Source organism: Hippocampus guttulatus, chromosome 5, assembly GCF_054856545.1.
Source record: "Hippocampus guttulatus isolate MCC_2025c chromosome 5, RoL_Hgut_1.0, whole genome shotgun sequence".
NCBI lineage: Eukaryota > Metazoa > Chordata > Actinopteri > Syngnathiformes > Syngnathidae > Hippocampus > Hippocampus guttulatus.
Window position 1 is genome coordinate 22,507,368 of NC_141265.1, and position 14,330 is coordinate 22,521,697.

The following is a 14,330-nucleotide window of genomic DNA, read 5'->3' on the forward strand; positions in this document are numbered from 1 at the left end:
GTCTTCAGGCAGTAGGCGGCTTACCCCCTGAACCTGTTGCCAGCCAATCGCAGGGCACACAGAGACGAACAACCATGTGTGCTCACACCCAGACCTAGGGACAATTTCGAGTGTTCAATCAGCCTGCCACGCATGTTTTTGGAATGTGGGAGGAAACCAGAGTACCTTGAGAAAATCCATGGGCTCAGGGAGAAAATAGAAACTCCATAGAGTCATGCCGGAGCCAGAATCGAACCCTGCACTTCTGCATTGTGAGGTCGACTTGCTAACCAGTTTTTTTTCATCTAAATAAAAATTCAATGATACAAATATTATTGACACACTGCATTTAAGTGTAAAACTCGGACACACACATGTAAACTTAAATGTGAAAAAAAATAAAGGAAAATCTGGCCATTAGCTAGTGCTCCCTGTACATTATTACACCGTAAAGCGAGCTTCATCCAACTATTAACCATTCAGTGAGGGCAAACATGTTAAACTAGATTAATATACTGTTAAATGGCGTTCACGTGCAGCTTGTAGGAGTAAAGGGCCTTTGACATTTACGTGTTACGACTTACAGGTATGCCTTCGCTATAAACAGGTACTGACAATCTAGTATAAGCCGGGATGAGTGTATGCTACAAACTCACATGCACACCACCAAGTCTGCAACTATGTACGCTTACTCACAAGCTATTATTTGCTGTATAAATTCACATGAGCATGCGTTAAGAAGTCGTTTTTCCTCAGTGCCTACCTCACTCACAGTTCCATAGAACAAAATCCACACATATCCGGAACCAACACACAATACATGAGAACAAAGGCAGGACCAAGTCTAAGTAAAAAGCAAGGTTTTGCTGATCTTAATTTACTAGATAATGCATTTTTTTGTGCCATTAACTTGACTTGTATCTCATGCACTGATTTACATTTCCTGCCTAACAGCCAATCAGAATGAATGTGTCACAGACACCACTTTGCATACTAAGATTGGCTTATCCATTCAAATCACATCTACCATGACACAAAAATGTATTAATTCTGCACAATTCAAAAACACAGCTTAGTTAATTTAAGGTTGTTTCCACCTTTACCATAAATGTGATGAACAAGCCCAATAGTAATGCCATTACACTGAAACACAGTCATTCCCAACACTGGTGAATACTGTATGGGGAATATTTCATATTTCAGAAATACTGTACAGTAATCTCTCGTTTATCGCGGTAAATGGGGACCAAAACCACCCACGATAAACGAAAATCCGCGAAGTAGCGACCAATAAACATATTTTAAAAAATATATATATATACATATATATATAACAAATTAAGTCCGCAAAAGGTCCGCGAGAAGCTGCAAAAGTCAGCAAAACAATAGCGAGTCACATCGAGCAACATATACAGTACTGTACTCCATGATGAAATAAATATATATATATATATATACAGTATATATATTTTTTTGTTTTATGGATTTGTTTGAAAAAATCTGCGATGTACTGAGGCCGCGATAAACGAACCGTGAAATAGCGAGGGATCATTGTACACCTTACTTTTGGGTGATTACAACAGAGAGGACCAACTTTGGAGTACAAAGTAGATCGTTTGTCATATTTTCAAGCTGGCACTTTGGGGCTCTCATAGAAAGTGTGAAAAATTTGCAGGTTGTTTTTGTCGAATGGAGTTAACCTCAATCTGAGAAACAGAGAAGGACAAACTGCCTTGGACTGTTGCATCAATGGCTCAAACGTTTGGATGGCCCTTAACGCAAGCAAAAAACTGACTGATACCAGGAGGAGCCGAGACTCTCTTGGTGAGCAGGTGCTCATAAGGTAGGTTGATGTGTGCGTACGCTACAAACATCAAGGTGACAGAACTATATGTTAATTATTGACATTCTCTTAGTTACTTTACTGACGACATGATTTTATACAAAGTTAGATTACTAGTTGTTACTATACTGTAGTAGTTACATTTAGCAGATGCAGAACATAAAAATGACACCCGGATTTGCCTCTTCATTAGAAGTGACATTTAAAAATAGTTTTTTAAAATTTTAAATACAACATAAATAAATGTGTATAATATATTTTCAAATCCGCTTATCCTCCATAAGGGTCACGGGTGGGCTGGAGCCTGTCTTCGGGCAGTAGGCAGTATACACCCCAAACCTGTTTCCAGCCAATCACAGAGCACACAGAGACAAACAACCATTTGCGCTCACAATCACACCTCGGGGCAATTTAGAGTGTTCCGTTAACCTGCCATGCATGTTTTGGGAATGTGGGAGTTAACCGAATTACCTGGAGAAAACCCACGCAGGCACAGGGAGAATATGCAAACTCCACACAGGAACGACGGAGCCAGAATCGAACCCTGCACGGTTAAATCCTCCTGCACTCGCTCAATCTGGTGTGACCTTCTCTTTAAAGCAGGGTGTCAAACAAAGTGAAAAAAATGCATAAAAGACACGGAATGAATATTTTTAATAAGATGCAATTCATGGATTAACCCGCTAAGGGGCAAACTGTTTTGATCAGAGTATAAGACAACATTGTTTTGATCAGAGAAGAAGGCAACAGCAGTCTCAGTCTGTCACTGAGACAGACCCAACACAGAAAACGCTCGTGTCAATGCTGTTTCTTGTTATGACGTTGTTTCTACCATGGTCTTGACCCATCCCCTACACCATAGGTGTCAAACTCAGGTCCTGGAGGGCCGCCGTCCTGCATGTTTTCCAAGTCTCCCTGTTGCAACACACCGGATTCAAATGAACGGGTTTCAATGTCAGGCTTCCGCAGTTTGCTGATGATCTGATCATTTGTATCAGGTGTGTTGCAACAGGGAGACTTGGAAAACATGCAGGGCGGCGGCCCTCCAGGACCTGAGTTTGACACCTATGCCCTACACCCTCATTCACCAAAGTGTCATTTCCAAACAGAGAAAGGTAGATACGGAGTGTAGAATTTTCAATGAATAATGGACCACGTTCTATTTATTTATAGACATGCACGGAAAACCTATGTGCTAGGTGTGTTTGCAACAAGTTTCGGTTTTGAAGGAATCAAATATTCGACCCCACTTACTCACACCAGTAAAAAATATGACGGCTTGAGAAGAGATAAGATCAACGAATTGCAGGCAGGTCTGAGGAAAAAGCAGTCAACTTTCATAGAGAGGTGACAAGTCAGGGAAGCCAGCTACCTAATTGCAAGCGAAATGGCATTATCATCAAAGCTGTATTCTGACAGTGACTTTGTTTAATGATGCATGATGAAGGCAGACAGCCATTTGAAACAGAGTCAAGTCATTTCTCCTTAGTTTGTAAGGTGTAAGCAGGGATTAAATTGAGATTTGATATGCAGATGTGTAAATAGTTTAAAAATTCCTTTCGTTCGAGATCTCGTTTAATTTCAAAGTGCCTTACTATATTTTTCAATAGCAATTACTTGTTAAAGTTTTGTGCCTTTGTACAATCAGTGGGATCGGTTGCAATGCATATATGTGAATGATAAAAGTAAATTGCACATTTGTCGAAGGAAATCTAAGGTGCTTCATGAAATGTTTTGTAAAAGATATGTTCATTAAATGTCAACATTTTCCTAATGTTCTTGTGCTTCTTTAAACCAAAACAAAGGAAAGACATGTTATTTTGGTTAAATTATAGCAGAGTATAGTATAATTTTAACGGTCCAGCCCACTTGACATCTACCGAGGTCGTAAGTGGCCCACAACGTGAAATGAGTTTGACACCCGTGCTTTAAAGCCTGAATGAATACTGCACTGTGATCCATGTTGTTGTTGTTGTTTTAAATATCTGTATTTCTGTCTTTGAAGCTACAAAACCTGTGTAGACAACACAGTGTGTGCAATAAACTTAGCTGAAAATAGTGACTGTACTTCCATCTTGAAAACACAAGTCTCTCTTTCCTCCATTACTGTTTATGAGCACGTGATCAGTCTGTGTGCTAAAAATGATGTCACTCCCTCTGACGGTAATGAGAATTTGAAGACTGGTACTCCCACAGTGCCTTTCACCATGTTCAACCTGTAAATACCGGTTTCCCTTCCTGTGTACTGTTTGCTTCACTCTTGCCAACTCATTCTCATTGCTGCCATTTGTAGGCTGTGAATTGCAACTGTTTGATGAATAATTGTGTCGTACTCTGAGAAATAACGCACGCACACATTTACATTTTTCTATCTACCACCCATGCCCCAAATTATTTATTCATCAACGTTTTCTGAAGATTTGAGAGGATTGGTTTTAAAAAAAACAAACAAACAAAAACTTGTCAATGGTTGCCAAAAACATGCAGACTTTCACTAAACTTAGCTCGTCCCCAACATACAAAGGTCTTTGTCTCTCAGTGAAGATGCATCACTTCAACATACAGTACTTACTTCACATCAATTACTATTTTCCTATTAGCCATGCTTTGGTGTCATCTTGTACCAACGTAGGGCTTGATAGAGAGAATGCAAAAATACTGCAAATAGGTAAGTTTCTCAGCAAACTGTTGAGGATGAGTTCCACAGGAAAAAACCTTACTTGGTTTATGGTGAACTGCAATTAGACAGGCTGGCAGGAGTTCACATTATTCACCATATAAGTACCTTCACACTCACTGTGGCTTGGTAAGTGGGCAAACTAACTAAATTAGCAGGTGATCAATCCATTTTTAAATGATATACATTATGACAATGTCCCATACAGATACAGTTTACACCAGGGGTGCCCAAACTTTTTGGACCGAAAATCTACTTTTCAATCAACCAACCTCCCGTGATCGACCCGATCGACTGCGCATGCCATATGAGCATATGACGCCGAGGCATGCGACACACTTAGGCAGCCTGTTAACGATCGTAGCTCACGCGTACCGGTTTAAAATGCGTCTCTAGGCCCTCCAGATTCCCATTCTTTACCCGTCCCCTCGATGAATTGTACAAAACAAACTGAATGAGAATAATGATAATGATAACGATAAAAGATATAGTGCAACAGCTCCGATCACAAGCTGCAACTGCAGACTGCTGAGCGCTAACAACTTCTGGGGACGCAGTCACACATCAGCGTAGGTTAAAGATGACCCGCTTTATTTTTTAAATACTATTTGTGAAAGTGAGACTGATAGAATGATTAGGGTGGTGTGCATTAACACAAAAAATATATTACTAACATGCAGAGACACAAACGTTTTTTTCCCTCTACACCCCTCGGATCGACTTGGGACCAGTCCTTGATCTACTGGTCGATCGCGATCGACGTAATGGGCACCCCTGGTTTAGACTATGGATTGTATGTTTGGCTGAAGTTGTGGATTCCGTTTTGATACAGATTGAATATGACCATTTCGGGTGTCTGATCTCTCGATATCTTTGCCCACTTTTAGAGATATTTCTCGGGGGTATGAAAAAGTTCCCATAAACTGCGTCAATGGTGTTGACAACGAGCCATATCCTGGAAACTTTAAATACATACCAGACAACTGTGTCACTTCCCTGGTGAACATCAACAAGGACATAACTCACCTGCAGGTAAGATTTCGGCACTCAATAATGGAGGAGGAATAATAATAATAAGAATGGAGAAACATTGAACAGAACAAGAACACGGGGTTGGCTGGATGCCTGCCTCGATGGGTTTGAGATGGAGAGACAAGGAGGGCAGGGCTGAAATAGAGGGAGGGATGGAGAGAGAAGGATGAGTAATGGACATCTATCTCGGATGGCTTCTGGATTTCAACTTGGTGAAGTGTTCCACGCATATTCAACCAGGAGGAGATGTAGGACACCCCTGGAGGAAGGATGTCTCACATTTGGCCTTGATATGCCTTGGTGCCCCTCTGGAACAGGTGGCCAGCAACCTTGAAGTCACGGCCATCCCTAATGTAACTGCTTCTCCCACAACCCGCTTCTGGATAAGCAGAGGAAAATGGATGTAGGCGATTGCAAGTCAATTCTGATACAACTCATCTCGTCAATCCATATTTTACCAAACGGAGTATTCTGTGCAGTACAAGCATGCATACTTGTTACATTATTTTAAAATTTAAAATGTTGCTTTATAATTATGGATTACGATGTTAAGTGCCGTTTTCGAATGACCTGCTAGAGCCCATGAAACGGAGTAAACAGAAATTCAATTTGATCATTTCCATCGTTCACATAAATATCCATTTAACTGTCTCATTTAGCATTGCAGTTGCACAGATGACTGCTCATCCAGTACCTGCACTTGTGGTCAGCTCAGTCTGCAATGTTGGTATGACAGTGTAAGTTTGACAAATGTGGCCTCCGTTTTCTGGAGTGCACTTGCAGCAACATCCTACAACTGTACAATTCTGTCATCGGTAGCAATCATACAAAGCTTGTGTGCATGTAGGAGGGGCGCCTGTTGCTGGACTTTTGTCAGCAGGATCCTCCAGTGCTCTTTGAGTGTAACCACGCCTGTTCATGTTGGAGGACCTGCAAGAATCGAGTTGTTCAAAATGGACTGAGGTGAGACCATCCAAAATGTAGGGGTCTAAATGTGGGGGTCTAAAACTGTGACTGTTTTTAATGGTTCTAAGTGTACGACCCCCATTCAATCCAACAGGATATCTTCCTGAATATCTTATCGTGTGTAATGCCCGCCACCTCATGATTTGAATTGATGACCGGTACACATCAGATGGCTTTGATTGTTTTCTCTGCATGCATTGTTTTTTTCCTAACGTAGACTGCTTGTAACCTTTCGAACAACATTTTTGGCCTCTACTCTGTAATAACTTGCGTCTTCATGCTCTTTTGTGTTTGGATAGGTTTTTTTTTGGATTCATGTTTGTATTTTTTGAGCAACATTGTAGTTTTCAATGACATGTCATTGAATCACCATGACAAGTCCGAGAGCTGGTGTCAAGTATTTGCATGAAACTGGCATTCCATGGAGGGAGAATCACTTACTGACAGGAGACTCGGCTGGATTTGAGGCCTAATTCATTGGTTCAATAAGCGACACCTTCCCTGAATGGAATTCCTTCGTATCTACTGAGGAATCATTACAGATGGATTTTTAGGGAAAGGCGATCCAGAGGTGCAGGGCTGCCACCATCCAATCCTATTTTAGAATCGATTATCGTCATATGATGTCATTATCACATTATTCCATGGAATAATCGACTAATGAGATGAATTTCAAATCATGTTCAGGGAACGGTCAAAATCCGGGTGGCCCGCTAGGCAAGGTTCTTTACGGTTTATGTTGATTTACAGCCATGAGCCCAGCCCCAATAAAAGTGATTAGGTTGTGTCAGGATGTAAATGCCCAACGTGATGTAAAAAGCGCCCACCGTATCATCACTGACAGGAAAAAAACTGTCTGACTGAACAGTATTTGGTTGCTTGACTGCAGTGTCAACTTAAATTGATGGTGCGAGAAGACAGTTTTAAGGATGTGTTGACTGCATTTCCGTGATAGGGTGCCTGTGAAGCTTTGGGGCAAAAGTCTTGTGTTGGTCTTTGTTTTGCAGTTGACCTATCCGCCTCAGTTGTCTTTTTTTATCCCAGCCCTACACAAGGGGATGATGAAACAGGTGTAAGGCTGCCTTTTCCTGCAATGTGGTCATGATGCAACACAATAACGGAACTTTCAATGCTCAAAGTTGACTTCCGTCAGACCAGTCTCTTTCGCTTCACAGAGGCAAAGTTGTCGGAAGAAATAACCGAGAGACGTGGTCACAAAGACACATCCACCTGCACCTCAGCCAGCATACAGACTCTTTTTAGAAGCAGTACAACATCTGTTCCTACTGTGGAAACTCAGGAGCTTTGATGTCAGGCAGGACATTGAAACAGCTTTCTAAAAAGCTATTCAAGAATCTATGCAAACTTTTAACATAATTTCCTGGTTCACCTTGATCTCCGTCAACGACAAATTGCAGTTTTGATGATCAGTCAAGCAATCTTATTAAATGGCAAAACTCAACTAGAGCTGCAAGCAGCCATAAAGGCCAAAATTAAGGTCACATTTGAAAGAAAATTCAAACTGGCCTGTCATGTTTAGCATATACCCCCAAGAGACTTTTTTCTTTTGTAGGTCTTGGTGAAACATACAACCTGGCCTGTTTAGTAAAAATAAAAAAATTGTAGGGGATGCTCCAGAGACTGGCCTATTAAGCACTGTGGGAAATCATATCTTGAATCGGGGTCAATCTTTACATCATATAAAATTATGGTATGCCAATTGAGATGACTACATCAGTAAATATGGTCATGTTCTTTCAGGGTGGTACCAAATCTGTGTTGGTGCGACCAGCTGAAAAAGTCGGAAGCAGAGTAGAGCCCTGCTGCGCTCGCACTGCAGGGCAAGATGGCCTATGTTGATATTTTGTTAAATTTGACTTTTTGTCAGCGTTATCGAGTTATATACTGTATATCCTTTTGGTTATCTAATAAAATGCCTCATAGCATATGGAATAATCTGCATTATGGATTTTTGTATGTGACGTCTATCTGATGATATTTTTTTAAAAGGTTTTCTGATAATTATGTAACTTTTTGTTCCTAGAGTCCGTCTTCAGCTCTTCAAAACAGAGAAAATGGGCTGGGGAGTGAGAGTCATGCAGGATGTCCCTCAGGGGGCATTTATTTGCGAGTGAGAAGAATGTCTCTAATTTACACAATGAATTTGGTTCTTATGTTTGAACAGAGATATAAGTTTTCCTTTCCAATTTTTGCAGGTATGTTGGTGAGATCATAACCGACATGGAGGCTAACACAAGAGAGAATGATTCTTTCCTCTTTACACTTAACGATAAGGTGGGTTGACTGTGGTTGCACTTCCAGCTACACACTGATCTGGGGAAGATCAAATGCACAAAAGTCTTTTGTTGCTTTAAATCGGGCATGGGCAGCTTGCGGTCAGTGGCCTGCGATCAGGTCAGTATCGTCTGAGGCACTGGAAGTGGGAGCGCCTTCTCCTCCTTGTTTTAGTCTGCAGTGGGCCACAGCATAGTGGACCAACTGGAGATTGGAGACTTGCTGCAGCAACCTGCTTGCAGAATGTCCACCAGAATATTCCCCTGTCAGATCACAAAAGCATGCTCTAGCTCAGGGGTCGGCAACCCAAAATGTTGAAAGAGCCATATTGGACCAAAATAAACAAAAAACAAATATGTCTGGAGCCGCAAAAAATTAAACGCCGTATAATGAAGGAAACACATTCTGTATGTATCTCTATGAGCTATATCAGCCTACTATTAACATGACTAAGTTGGAGAGATGGACTTCAAGGCGGAGCAATTCTCCCATCGAGGTTTCTAGGACTTGTGACTGAATGCATATTTGGGGCTGTTCTATTAGTTGAAAAGCAAGTGAGCCGAATGCTGTTCAAGCGTTGCTTAGCAAAGCTTGCCGCCGCACACAACAATGTGGCACTTCTTTGAGCTTACCACCAGCATCTATCAAAAAACAAAACAAGCGATTTCAAAATCAAACTTGCCATTGCCACCATGAGCATGACTGCAGTTGAAGTGATTGGTCCTTTGCCACTTGCTCAAGTCAGCAGCCGCCGCTCGCCGAGCACAGAAGCGCTGAATTGAATCACAACTTGCAACATTCCGTTTCACCTTCAAGAGTTGCTGGTCCTTATTACGGCCTCCTAAACGAGAGGAAAGCTGCTTAAGAGAACACCTCTAGATTTGACAGGCGGTGCCGACATTTAAACATCACTCCACCCAGAGGCTGTACTTCTTATACGAAAACCTTTATTAGTCTTGCAATGGAGAAATTCCCAATTCACAGCATCAAAGTTATGAAAGGAAGAAGTAGAACAACAAAATATAGGAGCTGCTGGAAAGGGAGCCACTTTCGCGGCGCCATTTTGAAGTCAAAATAACAAAAATAACACAACACAACACATAGGACACAGACAGTCGTGCAATCTTCACCACTTTTCTGCATACACTTTGTTGTCTGAAGCAGTTATAGATGAAAGAGGAGAGGATCAAAGTGTCCTTTCACCAGTGGATCAGAGACGTCATGCTGAAAATGTGCACACGTCGGCTACAAGCTAAGTTTTGAAAGCAAACACGAAGCTGTAGCGTCCATTAACGAAAAGAGATGAGTTCACTTCTCCTGTCCCACGTAATCCGCTTCAAACTCCAAGCCGCGACTCCCAGTTGCAAATCCGTATCGGCGCTCCGCGCTAACGCTCCTTTCTTCTCATCGTCGGCTTCTCAAGTCATGCATCCATCCAGCCGCATACAGTCCAACAGCATCAACCTTTGCGCTGCACAAAGCGGGGCTGTGAAAAATGCTGCCCATTACAGGCGCAAGACACAAGCGCCCCGGGACTGTCCAGCAACGACAGTCAAATGGCGCCGACATTCCTCCCAGTCAAAAACAGTGCTGGTATACCCATGCTGCCGAGAGGGCGCAACCACCAAGCACAGAGTCTCCTCCTTGATGAATGTCGTGGCCTAAAAATGCTGAAAAAAGTCCACATAAGGTCCACACGACGTAACAACAAACACAAAGTGACAAAACAAACCAAAAAACAACAAAAAAAGCAAGGCTCATGAGAGCACTTGCTGACGGCTGCCTACTCGGGCGCCATCTTCACTTCAAAGCTATGATGGTGTGTTAAGTGATACAATTAAGTCGATAGGAGAATTTGCGCAGCCGAGCGCGCATATTTTTTACTTAAGCACATTGCAGAACGTTCCCCGCATTGATAAAGCTCCAGTAGAGATACTGGCTTTTGTGAGGATCAGCGTTGCGGAGAATGGATGGATGCTTGAAGCCATTCATATTGGAATGGCCTCAAGCATGAATAGCCTTTGCAATTTGATTTCATTCCAGATGTTTTTTTTTTTAGCCATTCCAGCGTGTATTTGCTGGCAATTTTGGGTTTCGTTGCACCTCTGCATAACACAAGTCAGCTTGAAGTTTGAAGGCGCAAACTGAGATCGGACATTTCCCTGCAGAATTTTCTGGTGGGCAATTATTGCTTCCCATTTACCTTAAAGACACAAAAATCTTCTTGATCAAATTTGGTTTTTCGTCCCAGTACGGTCTTTGCGTTGGAAGCGCTACTAAGCAATGTCTGACATGTTGTGGTGAGCAAACACATGTCGCCATTTCAAACTGCTAGAACATTCTTAATTTCCAAAATTAATCGAGGACTACTTTGAGTGTGGGTAGCCGGCGCGTCGCCGGTAACCCATCAATGTCGTAGCCATTTGCAGAGTAATCGCAACCACATCCCGAGTCTTTTAGTTGGTGAGCACTTGACTTCATTTGACAGCTTTACGGTGTTCTCTGATCATGTTAAGAACACGATCGACATTGAGATCAAGTAAAGATAGTTGTCTTTGTCATCCCGTGCAGGTAGATGACATACATTGCATCGATGCAAGACTTTTTGGGAACATTGGCCGCTTCATTAACCATCTGTGTGAGCCCAACCTATTGCCCGTGAAGGTATTCACCATGCATCAGGATTTGCGATTCCCTCGGATTGCTTTCTTCTCCAGCAGAGCCATTAAAGCCGGTGACCAGATCGGGTCAGTGATCGAACCGTCCGTTGAACCCAACTGACCTCAATGCTCTACACAGTACTGAAATTAACCATGTAAAATCTTTGTAAGGAATTTTGTGTGGCTTGCTTTTCAAACTGTTGAAATTAAGAGAGCATCACATATTTCATGATCTCTGTTCATCAGGTTTGACTATGGCGATCACTACTGGATGGTGAAGAGTAAATACTTCAGCTGCGAGTGTGGCTCACCCAAGTGTCGCTACGATTTTTCAAGCTCGACATCGAGGACCACATCATAGTACAGCTGGAGTGTTTCTTCCTGTGACGTATTACGTGCCATATCGCTGGCGTTGGGCCCAAACATCCTGTCAAAAGTTGGCAAAGCACAAATCTACACTCTTGGTCAGTCCACGCGAGTGCGTTGGGTTATTTTTTTTACAAATGATTGAGCAGTTTAGTGTTGATGTGGCTTGCTCTCTTTGACGATGCAATGTTTGTGGCTGTGCAACCTGTTTATTTGATCTTGTGAAGTGATGATCTTGGAGGTGCCAGGATTCCGCCAGACGCCAGTGATGTTTAAGCTATTCAATGCATTTTTGTTCACATTTTTTGTGTGTATTAGATTTTTCTGTATAGTTAAAGACACATGAATTGTCTTGCAAACTTATCACGGTTACAGTAAATGTGACATCTTGTGCATCTTGAAAGTATTCAGTGCTTTACTTTTTCCACATTTTGTTACAGCCTCATCCCAAAATTGAGTCAATTCCTGCCAGTATTCTACACGCAACCCAATTACTTACCAATTTTTCTCTAGTTTATTTAAAAAAAAAAAATCACATGAGCATAAGTACTCATAGTGTTTGCCACAAAGTACAAAATTGAATTCGGGTCCATCTTGGTTCCGTTGATTATCTTTGAGAGGTTCCAACAGTTTAATTGGAGTCCGCCTTTGCTAAATTCAGTTGCTTGGACATGATTTGGAAAGGCACACACCTCTATATGGGTGACGGTATATGTCAGAGCACAATCAAGCATGAAAGCCAAAGGAATTGTCTTGAGCAACAAATTTGGGTATGGGTACACAAAAATCTTTGATTCTTTGAAGGTTCCAATGAGCATAGTGGCCTCCATCATCTGTAAATGGAAGACGTTCTGAAGTGTTAACTTGAATATAACTCCACTTGTATGATGATTGAAGAACTCTTTATTTCGCAGCAACCTTGACCAACAGTACCATAACTGAACTCACCCCCCAAAACCTGTGCTCACATTACCCCTCGTTGAGGCAACACTGCCCCCTAGCAGTGTGGTATTGTGAAGGTTATTACTAAAAATAAAACAACATTAAGCACCAGGACTCTTCTGAGAGCGTGTCACCAGTTTAAACGGAACAATTAGGGAATAAGGGCTGTAATGGGAATTTGACATCTAACAGTGCTGAAATGTGAGTTAACTGTTCGTACCATTGAATGCCGACCAGTTATTTTGCAGAGAAGCAAAGTTGCTCGCTCATGCACTAGACTGCATTCTGTGTAGCTGCTCAAAATGCTGATTGTGCTGCACGGCCTGACCTTAACCCCTCCCAAAGAGAGAAAATGAGATAAAAAGAGAGCGCAATTCCAATTGCTGATTTGGGTCTTTTGGCTCCGATCTAGAATTTCGATGAGTTTATTTTATCTCATTTCAGGTCTCGAGAAGACTGAAAGTGGGAAAAATGGGTGACTCATATAAATAAATGATATTGAGGTCTTATATTTTTTGTTATATTTTTAACAGTAGCTTGAACAAAGTATTATCTCTGACTTTAGTTTTCAAAACTAGTGATCCATCAATTGTACATGTAATAATACGATGAGATGATTAAACATTTATTTGGTTTCAAATAACAGCCCTCTGAGGGTAGCCGGAACTACATTGGGGCCCGCCATAAAAATGACTAACACCCCTGTTCCAGGGTGTTGTGTGTAGAATTTTGAGGCATAAAAAATGATTTATTCTGCTTTGGTATGAGGCTGTAACATAAAATCTAGAAAAAGTGAAATGCTGTGATAACTTCCCATATGTATACAGGGTGACCCAAAAAAAAAAATAACGGGCCTCTAATTAGGCCCCGTTTCTTAGTGTTTTGTCCGAATGAAATGAAACTTTGGCCATAACTAGTTTATTTTATTCAAAACACTCGGGTATTTGGCCTTTTTTTCTCCGTTCTACGGCATCTTGACTGCCATAGCCCTCCTCTGCTTCTTGTCTGAGGCTGTAAGGGTCTGCAGCGTCTGTATTCTGTATGGGTAAGCCCTGATATCGTTCACCAGCACTTTCCTGCAAGTCTCAAGGGACATACCGAGGGACTGACTTCGCTTACGCACAGAGTGTTTCACACTCTACTGGAGAGACTCTCTCACTCTTTCAACCAGCTCGGCTGTTCGCTTCTTGGGACGTCCCGAGTGTCTTGGACGGTTCTCACTGGCAGCGTCGAGGTTCTCCACGGTCCCATACTTCTCGAAGTGGTCCACCCAGTTCTGAATTCTGCTTTTGGATGGAGCCTTTTCACATTCGAACTGACGCATGAAACTGTCCTGGGTTTTCTTAAACGAGCCTGTCTTGTAGTAAAATTTAACAGTGTATTCTTTGTTCCAGCTCCCACTGAGGTCTTGGTGTACTCACGGTCGTTGATTCTGCCATGTCCTGTAAAATAAGGGCAATCGGTGAATAAATAAAGGAGATATCACATAAAGTGTACACGGGTCCTGTTTTTTTTGGGTCACCCTGTATACGGTTTATGCCAAAAGTGGTGGAAAACCACCACAGATCAT

At 41.9% G+C, this 14,330-nt stretch overlaps 1 protein-coding gene across 4 annotated transcripts in view; it reads left to right on the forward strand.

Annotated features, from left to right (window-relative positions):
* The window catches only part of LOC147205544 (histone-lysine N-methyltransferase EHMT1-like), a 44,267-nt gene extending 30,016 nt beyond the window's left edge, over positions 1–14,251 (forward strand). For 2 of the 4 annotated variants that reach the window (XM_086112410.1, XM_086112411.1), the window contains exons 15-22: positions 1,655–1,822; positions 5,387–5,531; positions 6,191–6,268; positions 6,379–6,494; positions 8,542–8,628; positions 8,714–8,792; positions 11,364–11,539; positions 11,699–14,251. In XM_086112410.1, the coding sequence (XP_085968536.1) occupies positions 1,655–1,822; positions 5,387–5,531; positions 6,191–6,268; positions 6,379–6,494; positions 8,542–8,628; positions 8,714–8,792; positions 11,364–11,539; positions 11,699–11,813 (964 nt within the window). In that variant the 3' untranslated portion in view covers positions 11,814–14,251. Of the gene's footprint in view, positions 1–1,654; positions 1,823–5,386; positions 5,532–6,190; positions 6,269–6,378; positions 6,495–8,541; positions 8,629–8,713; positions 8,793–11,363; positions 11,619–11,698 lie in introns of all 4 variants that reach the window. The other 2 variants (XR_015101032.1, XM_086112413.1) reach the window with 2 other exon arrangements.
* The last annotated feature ends 79 nt before the right edge of the window (positions 14,252–14,330 follow it).